Here is a 13,897-nt window from a genome sequence, read left to right on the forward strand (position 1 = left end):
CTATCAGCTCGCAGATCATGGCTGCGGTTAAACTTGACGCTGCATCACAGACAGGAGCGCCTGCGATGGTGTACTCAACGACGAACCTGGGTGCACGAATGACAAAACGTCATTTTTTCGGATGAATCCAGGTTCTGTTTACTGCATCATGATGGTCGCATCAGTGTTTGGCGACAACTCGGGGAACGCATATTGAAAGCGTGTATTCGCCATCACCATACTGGCCTATAACCCTGCGTGATGGTATGGGGTGCCATTGGTTACACGTCTGGGTCACCTCTTGTTTGCATTGACGGCACTTTAAACAGTGGACATTACATTTCAGAAGTGTTACGACCCGTGGCTCTACCCTTCATTCGATCCCTGTCAAACCCTACATTTCAGCAGGATAATGCACGACCGCATGTTGCAGGTCCTGTACTGGCCTTTCTGGATACAGAAAATGTTCGACTGCTGCCCTGACCAGCACATTCTCCAGATCTCTCACCAATTGAAAACGTCTGGTCAATGGTGGCCGAGCAACTGGCTCGTCACAATACGCCAGTCACTACTCTTGATGAACTGTGGTATCGAGTTGAAGCTGCATGGGCAGTTGTACCTTACACGCCATCCAAGCTCTGTTTCACTCAATGCCCAGGCGTATCAAGACTGTTATTACGGCCAGATGTGGTTGTTGTGAGTACTGATTTCTCAGGATCTATGCACTCAAATTGGGGGAAAATGTAATCACATGTCAGTTCTAGTATAATATATTTGTCCACTGAATACCCGTTTATCACGTGCATTTTTAATGACCAGTAGTGTATTTACTGGGTAGAAATTACAAACATTAAACCTTTCCACACAGACCCACAATTTTGGAAGCACAAGCGCGCCACTAGTTTTTACATGCCTTTCTCATAGAATAGCGGTTTTGAAACTGCGTCGCAACTCCCAGGGCGTCGCATCTTCACAGCAGGCGGGTCGCGGCGATTTCATGAAAATAATAATTCGGTTTATTTGCTTCCGAGTAAGGGAACGAGTGCGCTAGCCGTGAAGAAAGTGTTGCTTCAGCGGCATAGCGGTACATGACAGTCTAGAAAAAAAGTTATGAAGATGGCATCTGTTCTTTCGGACATGTACGAAAGAGCAGATGCCATCTTCATATCGTTTAAGGCTTACCGGCTGATGACCTTCTTCAGTGCGGATGCACACGATTTGCCTGAACTCTTACGGGACTCTGTGGATTGTCTGCCGCGAGTAAGGGGTATAATGGCAGGGGCACTACAAATGTACTGTGTGGACTATAAGTTGAGAATGTGGGTCTCTCGAGGAGCGTGCCGGCAATAAATCCCTGCATTCGCACTGTCCTCTGTGCCCTTGGTGGCTCAGATGAATAGGGCGTCTGCTAAGTGTGCAGGAGATCCAGGGTTCGAGTCCCAGTAAGGGCACACATTTTCAACTGTCCCCGTTGATGTATATCAACGCCTGTCAGCAGATAATGGTTTTAATTGTAATTTCAGAAGGAAAGTTGGATGGTAAAGATACGAGTATGCAAGTGCACATTCTCTACTCTTCAAACGGTTTTAGCAGACACTGACTTTCAGCTGAGTGAAGAGCTAGTCATTGTTTGTCGATCACATAACTAAAATCAGTGATTACTTTCCGATGTACTTCCCACAAGAAGCTGACCGACAGTAATGGATCAAAGATCCGTTCAATACAGAACTTCCATAGTCAGTTACACTACAGACCAAGAGCAATTTAATGATATGTCTACAGTCTCCACATCATCATCATCATCATCATTTAAGACTGATTATGCCTTTCAGCGTTCAGTCTGGAGCATAGCCCCCCTTATAAAATTCCTCCATGATCCCCTATTCAGTGCTAACATTGGTGCCTCTTCTGATGTTAAACCTATTACTTCAAAATCATTCTTAACCGAATCCAGGTACCTTCTCCTTGGTCTGCCCCGACTCCTCCTACCCTCTACTGCAGAACCCATGAGTCTCTTGGGTAACCTTGCTTCTCCCATGCGTGTAACATGACCCCACCATCTAAGCCTGTTCGCCCTGACTGCTACATCTATAGAGTTCATTCCCAGTTTTTCTTTGATTTCCTCATTGTGGACACCCTCCTGCCATACCTGCAATCATCCTAGCTACTTTCATATCCGTAACCTCAACCTTATTGATAAGGTAACCTGAATCCACCCAGCTTTCGCTCCCATACAACAAAGTTGGTCGAAAGATTGAACGGTGCACAGATAACTTAGTCTTGGTACTGACTTCCTTCTTGCAGACACATTGAAATCAAATTCGTTTCTGACCACTGCTTGAGTTTTGGAGCATGATGAATTAGGTGAAGTGTTGATACCTTTTCCAACATCCTACTTACGTGATGTGTATTTTACAGCATTAGTAGTCACTGACACGAAATATACACTGATGGAGAAAATCACAGTACCAAGAAGGAATTTTGCGACGTAAATGAAAGCTGGTAAGGGTGTTTCTACTTCTGAGAGATGAGGTCTATTCAAATGTAGCGCAAGTCGCAAAACAGTGGCGCTAGTTGCGCCACTATGAGGAAGCAAATCAGTTAGCTTTAAATACACGGTGTGACGGTCGTGGGCGTTAGTTACCTTTGAGATTGGAAGTGGTGACTTGACGTTAATGAGAAACGCATTTAAGGTGGCAACACCTCACTGAGTTTGAACGTAGTCGTGTAATAAGGCTGCGAGAAACTGGATGTTCTTTCTACGGTATTTCAGAAAGTCTTGGCAGGAATGTAGCCGCTGCACGTAAGTGTTGGCAGCGGCGGTCACAAGAATGTCTGGTTGCAAGAAGACGAGACTCCAGATGACCACGTGGCACTTCCGAGAGGAAAGACCATCGTGTTCGGCGTGTGACCCTCGTGCATCCTATTGCATCTGCAGCAGCAATTTGAGGAACACGGTGACACAAATAATTGTTTGCAAATAGATTATTTCAAGGACAGCTCCTGGACAGACGCCAGTTGCTTGCATTCAACTGACGCCACACCACCGCCATTTGCGACTGCACTAATGTCAAACGAGAGATCATTGGGAGGTAGTGTGAGGGTTTACTGTGTTTTATGACGAAAGCTGGTTCTACCTCAGTGTCAGTTATTGCCTTGTTTTGGTTAGAAGGAGGCCAGATGAAGGCCTGCAATCAGCCAGTCTGCGTGCTGGACATACTGGAGCTACGCCTGGAGTTGTGGTCTTCGGTGGGATTTCGTAAGACAGCTGGAACACTTTCGTGGTTATCCCACGCAACCTGGCTGCAAATTTGTACATCAGTCTGGTCACTCGACCTGTTGGGCTGCCACTAACTAACAGCATTCCAGGGGGTGTGTTCCAACAGCATAACACTCGCCAACATACCTTTGTTGCAACCCAACATGCTCTACAAAGTGTCGACATGTTGCCTTGGTCCGGACGACCACCAGATCCGTCTCCAGTCGAGCACATATGGGACTTCATCGGACGACAACTGCAGCGTCATCCACAAACAGCGTTAACCGTCCCTGTATTGACCGACCAAGTGGAACAGACATGGAGCTCCATCCCAGAAACTGACATGCAGCACATGTACAACACAATGCATGCACGTTTGCATACTTGCGTTCAATATGCCGGTAATTCATGTGCCAGCATTTCACATTTGCAGTGGCTTATTTTGCGCTTACATTAACTTGCGATCTTGCAATGTTAATCATTGCAACAAGTCTCCAAGGTAGACGTATTCATGACATATCATTATTCTACATTATTTATGTTGTGTCTAGACAAGACAGCCTAGACACAATGAGAGGAAGCCGAAAGGCACGCGCTTAAACTCACGCGGGCTGGCGTGAGGTCTGAAACAGGATACGTAATGAATGCTATAAAGTACGTAGCTTCTGGAATACTTAACTTTAATCCATAATTGTAGAACATCGCTCTTGATGATACATGCTTCATAATATTAATTAGCAATTGAATACGGCGCCTTGCTAGGTCGTAGCAAATGTAGCTGAAGGCTAGGCTAACTATCGTCTCGGCAATTGAGAGCGTAATTGTCAGTGATCCCCTTCTGGCAAAGTCGTCTGTACAACTGGGGCGAGTGCCAGGACGTCTCTCTAGACCTGCCGTGTGGTGGCGCTCGGTCTGCAATTACTGACAGTGGCGACACGCGGGTCCGGCGTATACTAATGGACCGCGGCCGATTTAAAGGCTACCACCTAGCAAGTGTGGTGTCCGGCGGTGACACCACAATTTATTTTTCGGTGTTGAGATTTCTTTTTCGTAGGAGTAGATCAAATGTTTTTGCAAGAATAAGATATAACACCATTAGAAGTTGATTGAAATATATTTTGTCAACAATTAATAAAGATATAACTACTATTATTCATTTTCTTCGAAACTTAAGTTACTTTACCCCACACCTCGAGCGGGATGCCATGTGCGAAAGGAGCCATGGGTGATTATGTCTATGTCAAGGTATGCTTGGATAAGAGTGTTTGAAAACCACTGTCGTAGAACGTTGCTCCCCGTTTACACAACCATGTACTGGCATGTTCTGATAGGTCCTCATCTTTTATTTTAAGCTCCCAGCGGTAAAAACGTAATGGACGTCGGTGGGGGCGCGGTGAAGGCTGTACGGGAGGTGCTGATTTAGATTCAGCCAGAGTCCAAGAGTTGTTTGCAATTTGAGGTCAATCACTGACACGAATGAAAACAAAAACCTTGGTGAGTTTTCCGCACCGCTTTTTCTGTACACCGCTACACAGTTTCATAAGTATGTCACAGTAAACAGGCCTATTTGCATTGATTGTTTCACCTCGTGGCAGAATATACACCAGTCGAGTTGGCTTTAATCTTTAATGGTGACGCAATGTGCCTTCATTTCACTGATTGTAGTTTATGTCGTTGGGTTTCTAAGAGAGAGTCAAGTCTCATTCTCAGTCACTATCTCGCTTAGGTAATCCTTACCATCTTCGCCGTAACGTGTCAATAAATCAAGTGCACAGCCCAGATGTTACTCTGTAATAGTTTCTTACGCCCAACGAGAACCTCATTTTCGAAAATTCAAGTTTTCGAAAATGATTTCATGAAGAAGTCAATCTGAAATTCGCAAAGATTTCTTAGAAAGATCGGATACTGTAACCTTACTGTTTTCCTTTACGCCTTCTTCAGATACATGAACCGGTTCATCTTTAACTAAAAACCGACGCCCTTTGTCATGGTTCACTTCATCACGTCCTTCATTCAACTGTCGATTCCATATCCTTAGCATTCATCCACTGTTCACATGCTGTACTCTACAGAAAACTCGCTAATCTGTTGATGAATGTCGACTGGTTTAGTGCCCTTCGCATTCAGAAAACGAATTATAGATTCAATCTTACAAGCGGTGGGATTTTCAATCAACTTCACCTTTGTAAACAAGTAGTGTATAACATAAACAATACACAGAGAACTCAAAGCAACTACCGCGCATGCACCGATTTGCCACTGTGGAGCTGAATCTAATGGAATACAAACGGAACTTAATATGTGGCTGTACCTCGTGCAATAATACTAATTGATCCTCGCCGTAATGGCAATGGCCGATTGATCTCCAATTTATACAGATCACTGTCAATTGGCAATACAGTAACTTACGCGACTGATACACTCAACTATTCAAACATACTGACACCAAAAATCTGAAAATAAAAGCAGCTGCGAAGTAAATAATTCTATTCAAAGATTTTCTGAAATGAATTTACAAAATAAGATCGCTAAAACACCGCTTGTAAATTTCAGACTAAAAGATCAACACAATGAAGATATGAACATTTGCACATATGGATGCGTTGCAGTAAAGTACACATACATGAAGTTCCTTGGGATAATAATGGAATAAATGTAAATCGGCATACACAGTGTAGTAATAAACAGCTTGTAAAGCTTGAAAGGGTGTTGCACGATCGGTTGTGTTCAGAAATAACTGCATAGAAAAAAATAGATACGTTGCGCCGTTTCCGAGTAACTTAGCATTGAAATTAGTCAGTCTCAAGGTTGCGTACGTATATTCAAGTGGTCCCGCAAGAGACGACCGGATTGACTAATTTACATGCTAATTAACATGGAAACGGCACCACTTGTCGAATATTTCTTTACAGATATTTAGCAACACAACCTCCCCTACAACACCCTAACAAGCGTTTCAGCTTGTTTTTCATCACCCTGTATAATCTCACACCTACATGTCCTGCTCAAAAGCAAATACATATAACACACTACTACCGTGAAAATGACGTTCTGTGCACTAATTCATTCTACGTTATGGCATAGTTTTGTGGGAAAGCACCTCTAACACAAATGTTAAAAGAATATTCGATAAGCAGAAAAGAGCAATAAAAATGATAAAAAACATTAACTGGATAAATATAGTCAAGCATTTAAAGCATTAAAGATACTAACATTTTCAATTGCATTTGAATATAAACACCTATGCTGGACAACGAGCTGTAGACCAGCATAGAGAATTGGCGGAAAGCACAGGTGGCCGCCTTCTATGACGAGGATACTGTAAATGTCTAAGTCGGAGACTTGATTTTAACAGTGGTTTTCATTTCACGGCCGACCGGAGCTTACATTCCGAATAGCCCACGTACTGAACTGGCCACACACACATATATAATCAAAATTGGTTCGTTGTGGTATAGTTAAGATTTTATTATTTAAATAAATAAGTGTATCTATTATTAGTACGGCCGGCCGGAGTGGCCGAGCGGTTCTAGGCGCTTCAGTATGGAACCGCGTGACCGCTGCGGTCGCAGGTTCGAATCCTGCCTCGGGCATGGATGTGTGTGCTGTGCTTAGGTTAATTAGGTGTAAGTAGTTCTAAGTTCTAGGGGACTGATGACCTTAGATGTTAAGTCCCATAGTGCTCAGAGCCATTTGAACCATTTTTTTATTATCAGTACGCGTGTACTCTGTGTATGGGCCTGAAGATAGTGAACTGTATCACCGAAACGGGTGTCAAATAAACCGAACCCAGCACACATTGCACATAAATAGAATACACCATTTTGTGTAGTTAGACGTATTACGTTTTCACCCATACTGCACGCCCTGAAGCACATACCGGTACACAATATGAATACTGATGTTTTCAGAATATTTCGCCCATACTGCACGCCCTGAAGCTCATACCGGTACATAATATGCATACTGATGTTTTCAGAATACTTAAACTTCCATCAAGAAAATTCAGACATTACACAAAGTAGCCCCAACGTGAGTAAGTGTTGCAACAAAAAAGAAATTCCATGACTCTGAGAGGTCGCCCATTTAAATGAAACACGGTCCCTGTGGATGGCAGAGTAACTGAGTAATGGCCGAAGAGACTCACTGAACGAGTTGGACCGCTGCGTGTGAGCACCGCTGGCGGGCACCAGCGGGTCGCTGGCGCCGTCCTCGAACCGGTCGTCCATGTCTGCGTCACCATCGCCGCCCAGCTCGTCCAACGACGCCGCGTGCCGCAGCGTGGGCAGCGTGAAGCTGATCTCCTTCGTCCTGTCGAAACAGAGCCATGAGGGCGTGCCACGTGCCGAACTCCACACATTTTACCTACATATTAGCAGACAAACCCGGCATGGCTCAGGTATTTATTTTGCCAATATTCTATCAGAAACGAAAACAATAAGAGAACTGTGTTTGCAGTGTAGGGGAATGTGTGGGAATTTGGCGCAACTAAGACACTTCGACTATAACTTTTACTCTGTGCTACCTAGAGGTTCCAATCTGTGTATAGCATCAGCCGCATCTGTTTACTGCAATATATCTTAAAACCATAAATATATAGCTACGCGTCTTACAAAACAATGAATAATTTTGACGTCATTGCACAACGTCATTTTAGCCGACATACCGGATAAAATGACGCAATAAGAGAGGTAAACTGGCACAAGGAATGCTCGAATGTTCAAATCTGTGTGAATTTCTAAGGAACCAAACTGCTGAGGTCATCGGTCCCTAGACTTACACATTACTTAAACTAATTTACACTAAGAACAACACACATACCCAAGACCGAGGGAGGGATCGAACCTCCAGTGACTTGACGCCTCTAACCGCGCGACCACTCTGAGCGGCTCAAGGAATGCTCTTTCTTTCTTTCTTTCTTTGTCTGAGCCTTGTCCGACATTTACGCAGGGTCGGCCATGGTTAATCGTATATGGCATGATAGGTTTAAGGGGTGGCCGGATGCCCTTCCTGCCGCCACCCCGTACCACCCCCAGGAAGGAATTAGCGTACCCCAGCTGTCTGTGCCTAATGTAAGCCATGGAATAGTGCGAATGTGTTGCAAATGTCTGCGAGTCTTGTAACTGAGGCGGAACGTGGGGACCAGCCCGGTATTTAGCTAGGGGATGTGAAAAACCGCCTAAAAACCACATCCAGCCTGGCCAGCACACTGGCCCTTCGTCGTTAATCTGCCGGTCGGATTCGATCCGGGACCGGCGCGCTTACCCGAGTCTAGGAAGCAGTGCGTTAGCGCTCTCGGCTACCCTGGCGGGTTCAAGCAATGCTGTCAGGTAACTAATTCCAAGCATCTTATAATACAAATTGTGTATATTGAATATTACATGTATTAAACAAAACACTTAACAACATAATTTACCAAAAGAAAATAGCGAATGTATCAGCTTAACGAATTAGGGATACAAAACAATAATAGTTTTCTCATAAAATGGCGACAAGGACTCGAGTATAATCGAAATAAATAAGTAGTGTCCTGCATATCTACTAACCAACTAACGCTTCTTCAGACGGGAGTCACAGTTATAGTTTTCAGACTATCTCACTCACTGTATTGAGAATGACGCGAGAAACACAAGAAATACACCGGTATCATTCCTCGGCATCTTTGCCGAATTTACCGCATACTACGCACAGTCTTTGCCTCTCGTATGTTGTGCTGGATGGCGCTCTGTCTAACATAAGTCCCATTATAAACAGCGCTGATGCCATTTCTTAATTCGCCTGCCATCCAAACAGCTCTTTCCGCTGTATGGGTGTATGTCCTTGGCATCGGAACAGAGAAACCTATTCTTATAAAAACGGTGCACTGTGGTATTTTGGATTTTATTAAATGTACATAATGTATCTCATGTAAACTCATGCTCATAAATTAAGAATAATGCTGATACATTGTGAAACAACGCTCTGGTGGGCGGTTTGCGGGTTTGAATCACATCTGAGTATGAACATGAGGTGCATTTGATCTCTGCGGTCGTCGCACGGTGGCGTTGGCAGCAGTCCACATTGACAGAGTTGTGTTGGTGCGCCGGCCGCGGTGGTCTCGCGGTTCTAGGCGCGCAGTCCGGAACCGTGCGACTGCTCCGGTCGCAGGTTCGATCCTGCCTCGGGCATGGATGTGTGTGATGTCCTTAGGTTAGTTAGGTTTAAGTAGTTCTAAGTTATAGGGGACTGATAACCACAGCAGTTGAGTCTCATAGTGCTCAGAGCCATTTGAACCATTTTTCTGTTGGTGCATGTCAGAGTACGGTGCAGCGAGTAAGTGTGCAGACGTTTTCAGGCGTGCTAATGGTGACTGTGTGTTGAAAATAGCTCAAAGAACACATATTGATGCCGTTATGTGGGGTAGAATATTAGGACGACTGGAGGCTGGTCAAACACAGCATGTCGTAGCACGGGCCCTCCGTGTGCCACAAAGTGTGAAAAGATTATATCAACGATTCCAGCAGATAGGAAACGTGCTCATGCGCTACAGTACGGGACGTCTACAGTGTACAACACAACAAGAAGACTGATATCTCACCATCAGTTGCCGCAGACGGCCATGGAGTACTGTAGGCACTCTTGCTCGGGACCTTACCGCAGCCACTGGAACAGTGAACTCCAGACACACAGTCTACAGACGACTGAACAGACATTGTTTATTCGCCCGGAGATCTGCAAGGTGCACTGCAATGACCCCTGGTCACAGGAGAACGCGTAAAGCCTGGTGTCGAGAACACAGTACATGTTCATTGGAACAGTGGTCCCAGGTTATGTTCACGGACGAGTCCAGGTATAGTCTGAACAGTGATTCTCGCCGGGTTTTCGTCTGGCGTGAACCAGGAACCAGATACCAACCCCTTAATGTCCTTTAAAGGGACCTGTATGGAGGTCATGGTTTGATGGTGTAGGGTGGAACTGTGATTGGTGCACATACACCCCTGCATGTCTTTAACAGAGGAACTGTAACAAGTCAGGTGTATCGGGACGACATTTTGCACCAGTAAGTCCGCCTTTTCAGGGGTGCAGTGGTCCCCACCTTCCTCCTGATGGATGATAACGCACGGCCCCACCGAGCTGCCATCGTGGAGGAGTACAATGAAACTGAAGATATCAGGGGAATAGAGTGGCCTGCCTGTTCTCCAGACCTAAACCCCATCGAGCACGTCCGGCATGCTCTCGGTTGACGTATCGCTGCACGTCTTGAAACCCCTAGGACACTTCAGGAGCTCTGACAGGCACTGGTGCAAGAATGGAAGGCTATACCCCAGCAGCTGCTCGATCAAATGATGCAGAGTATGCCGACTCGTTGTGCCGCCTGTGTACGTGTGCATGATGATCATATCCCATGTTGATGTCGGGGTACATGCACAGGAAACAGTGGCGTTTTGTAGCACATGTGTTTCGGGACGGTTTTCTCAACTTATCACCAATACACGTGGACATACAGTTCTGTCTCGTGTGTATTCCATATCTGCCTATGCTATAATCGCTAGTTTTATGTATTGCCACGTTGTGTGGCACCACATTCTGCAAATTATCATTAATTTATGAGCATAAGTGTAACTACCTACTTTCATTAGTGAGGTAAAATAACGCACTCAGCCTCTTTGCGTCAAATTATCCCATCAGGCATGGCTCATATAAAATTATCGTTCCACACTCGCTATTTTCTTAAGAGGCATAATACTTGTACGAGGCAAATACGGAAAGTAAGATCCAATATGGCGCGAAGTGGAAACCACAGTGAAAATCCGATAGCACTTTGCACGGATGTGTTGGGCAGTCTCTTTAGTGTGCCTCTCGATCACCTCACGTCGCTTTTTTCAGTGCAGAGATCAAAGTGATCACGTAGAAATTAATAAAACAACAGTGTCTCCCGCCAAGTATGTGGATCTGGAGAGAGACTTGGCGTGAAGCTCTGGAGCCCACATAACATACATGTCATGCGTTTCCTTCATCGTGACAATTGTCGGCTTCACTCTGCAGGGACAATGAAGATGCTCCTGCAGTGTTTTCGATGGGAACTGTCTGGTTGCCCACAATACGGGCCTTAATTGGCTCCCTTCGATGTTCATCTGTGCTCACATGAACCGTTGGCTACGAAGATAACATTTTGTCACAAACAACGAAAGGCATACCAGCGTAGAGAATTGGCGGAAGGCACAGGCGACTGCTTTCTGTGACGAGGGTACTGGAAAGTTTGTACAACGCTATGACAATTGTCTAAGTCGGAGCTGCGACTATTTAGAAAGGTAGCTGGAAGGTGTGGCTAACTGTTGCGAATAAAAAAATTTTCATTTTTACTGTTGTTTCCATTTCGCGACCGATCGGACCTTAGTTTCCGAACAGTCCTCGTATAATAGTGAGTTTAGTTACATAGGAATAACAACAAAAACTGGCATTTTAACATAACAGAAAATGGTTTACCTGTTATAATATAGAGATCAAATATTAGAAGAAACAAAGACAAAACACACCCTTGTTTCTTGCGTCGACTATTTGCAAGTAACGGTTTCCGCGATCTGTAGGATTATTTGTACAACCGAATACCAGATGGCAACACCGATCAGATAAAACTAGCTCTCACAGTTATTGACGTACTGACGCGCGCCATTTTACCACCAATCTCCCCTAATATCGAAAAAATGTCGTGTCCATGTATTCGTCAAAACACCTGAGAAATTACGAAACAGTTTCTGTACGCTGACCGTCTACAACGGGGTTTTGTAAATGTCTCCATGACAACACCTCTTCGCAGCTCTGCGCTATGGAGACAAAACTCGCGGTATAGGAACACCCACTCACACAGATGGCGCCAGTATCGCGTAGACAAGATATAAAAGGGCAATACATTGATGGAACTGTAACTTGTTCTCTGGCGATTCGTGTGAAAAGGTTTCCGACGTGATTGTGTGCGCATGACGGGAATTAGTAGACTTCGAACGAGTAATGGTAGTTAGAGCTAGGTGGATGGGACATTCCATTTCGGAAATCGTTAGGGAATTCAGTGTTCCGGGATCCACAGTGTCAAGAGTGTGCCGAGAATTTCAGTCATTGCCTCTCGTCATGGACATCGCAGCAGCCGATGGCCTCCACTTAACGACTGAGAGCAGCGACGTTTGCGGAGAGTTGTCAGTGCTATCAGAGAAGCAACACCGCGTGAAATAACCGCACAAATAACTGTGGAACGTTCGACAAACGTATCCGTTGGGACAGTGCGGCGAAATTTGGCTTTAATGCGCCATGGCAGCAGACGTTCGACTCGAGTGCTTTTGCTAACATCAAGACATCATCGGTAACGCCACTCCTGAGCTCGTGACCATATCGGTTGGACCCTCGATGACTACAAACTGTGGCCTGATCAGATCAGTCCGGACTTCACTTGTTAAGAGCTGATGGTAGATTTCGAGTGTGGTGGTGATCCCGCGAACAGTTGGATTCAAGGTGTCAAGACGGCATTGTACAATCTCGTTGTGGCTCCATAATGACGTGGACTGTGTTCACATGGGATGGACTGCTTCCTCTGGTCCAACTGAAGCTGATCATTGACTGGAAATTGTTATGTTCGGCTACTTGAGAGACATTTTGCAACCATTCATGATTTCAAGTTCCCATACAATTGCGGAATTTTTTATGAATGACAATGCGTCATGTCACCAGGCCACAGTAGTTCGTGATTGGTTCGAAGAACATTCTGGACAGTTCGAAATAATGGATTGGCGGCCCGGATCGCCCTACATGAAACCCATTAAACATTTATGCGATACAATCGAGACGTCTGTTGCTGCACAAAATCCTGCACCGGCTACTCTTTCACAATTAGGGGCCAGCTATAGAGGCAGCATGGCTCAATATTTCTGCAGGGGACCAATTTTTGAGTCCATCCCACGTTTGGTTGCTGCGGTGCTCCGGGAAAAATTACGTGCGACAGGATGTTACTATGTATCCCACGACGTCTGTTACCTCATTGTATAGGTGGCTGTTGTTTTCACGGACAGCCGTTTGCACTCTGCAGTTGGAAGTCGTCAAAAGCGCTGCCAGGTTGCATGGATTTCCTTAAGTTTTCTCGACTGTAGGGTTGTCATAGTAGTAAGGAATAAATGTGCTTAAACTCCAGGTATGATGTGGGATTTTTTCATGAGTGTCAGTGTTTATGACGTCGTATGTCTTCAATTATGTACAGTAAATCCATATATTTATGTAAGTACATTCAGCGGCATATACAGATACTGTCTGCGAAAAATGTTGCGAGTAGAGTTAGTGGCAAAGAAGTAATAACTTGGAGCATCATGCGTGAGGCGGTATATTTCACACGTCTAATGTTTATGATGCCATAGCTCCTAAAATATGAACGATACTTGGTTCTGGTCTCCTCAGCGATTGTTGCCTGACAGTAAGGGATATGTGTACCAAGTCTGATTAAAATCGATCCAGTCATTTAGAAGGATATGTGGAACATACACACATATTTTTCATTATTGTTATCCCATTCCCTCCACGTCCCATACGGACGAGGGCAATGGGTAGGCTGTCATCGGTACAAGCGACCTGCTCTTCGGCCTACGGACAAATACAAAAGTAAAGCAAATGAAAAAAAAAAAAACGAGAAATAGATTGCGG

The 13,897-nt window shown here is 44.9% G+C and overlaps 1 protein-coding gene across 1 annotated transcript in view; it reads right to left on the bottom strand.

Moving 5' to 3' along the window:
- Positions 1–13,897, bottom strand: part of LOC124594624 (synaptotagmin-15-like) — a 159,341-nt gene that overhangs the window by 98,267 nt on the left and 47,177 nt on the right. Inside the window, exon 3 of the mRNA XM_047132996.1 lies at positions 7,386–7,549. Within this exon, the coding sequence (XP_046988952.1) occupies positions 7,386–7,549 (164 nt within the window). The remainder of the gene's footprint in view (positions 1–7,385; positions 7,550–13,897) is intronic.

This window comes from Schistocerca americana, chromosome 2 (genome assembly GCF_021461395.2).
Source record: "Schistocerca americana isolate TAMUIC-IGC-003095 chromosome 2, iqSchAmer2.1, whole genome shotgun sequence".
Lineage (NCBI taxonomy): Eukaryota > Metazoa > Arthropoda > Insecta > Orthoptera > Acrididae > Schistocerca > Schistocerca americana.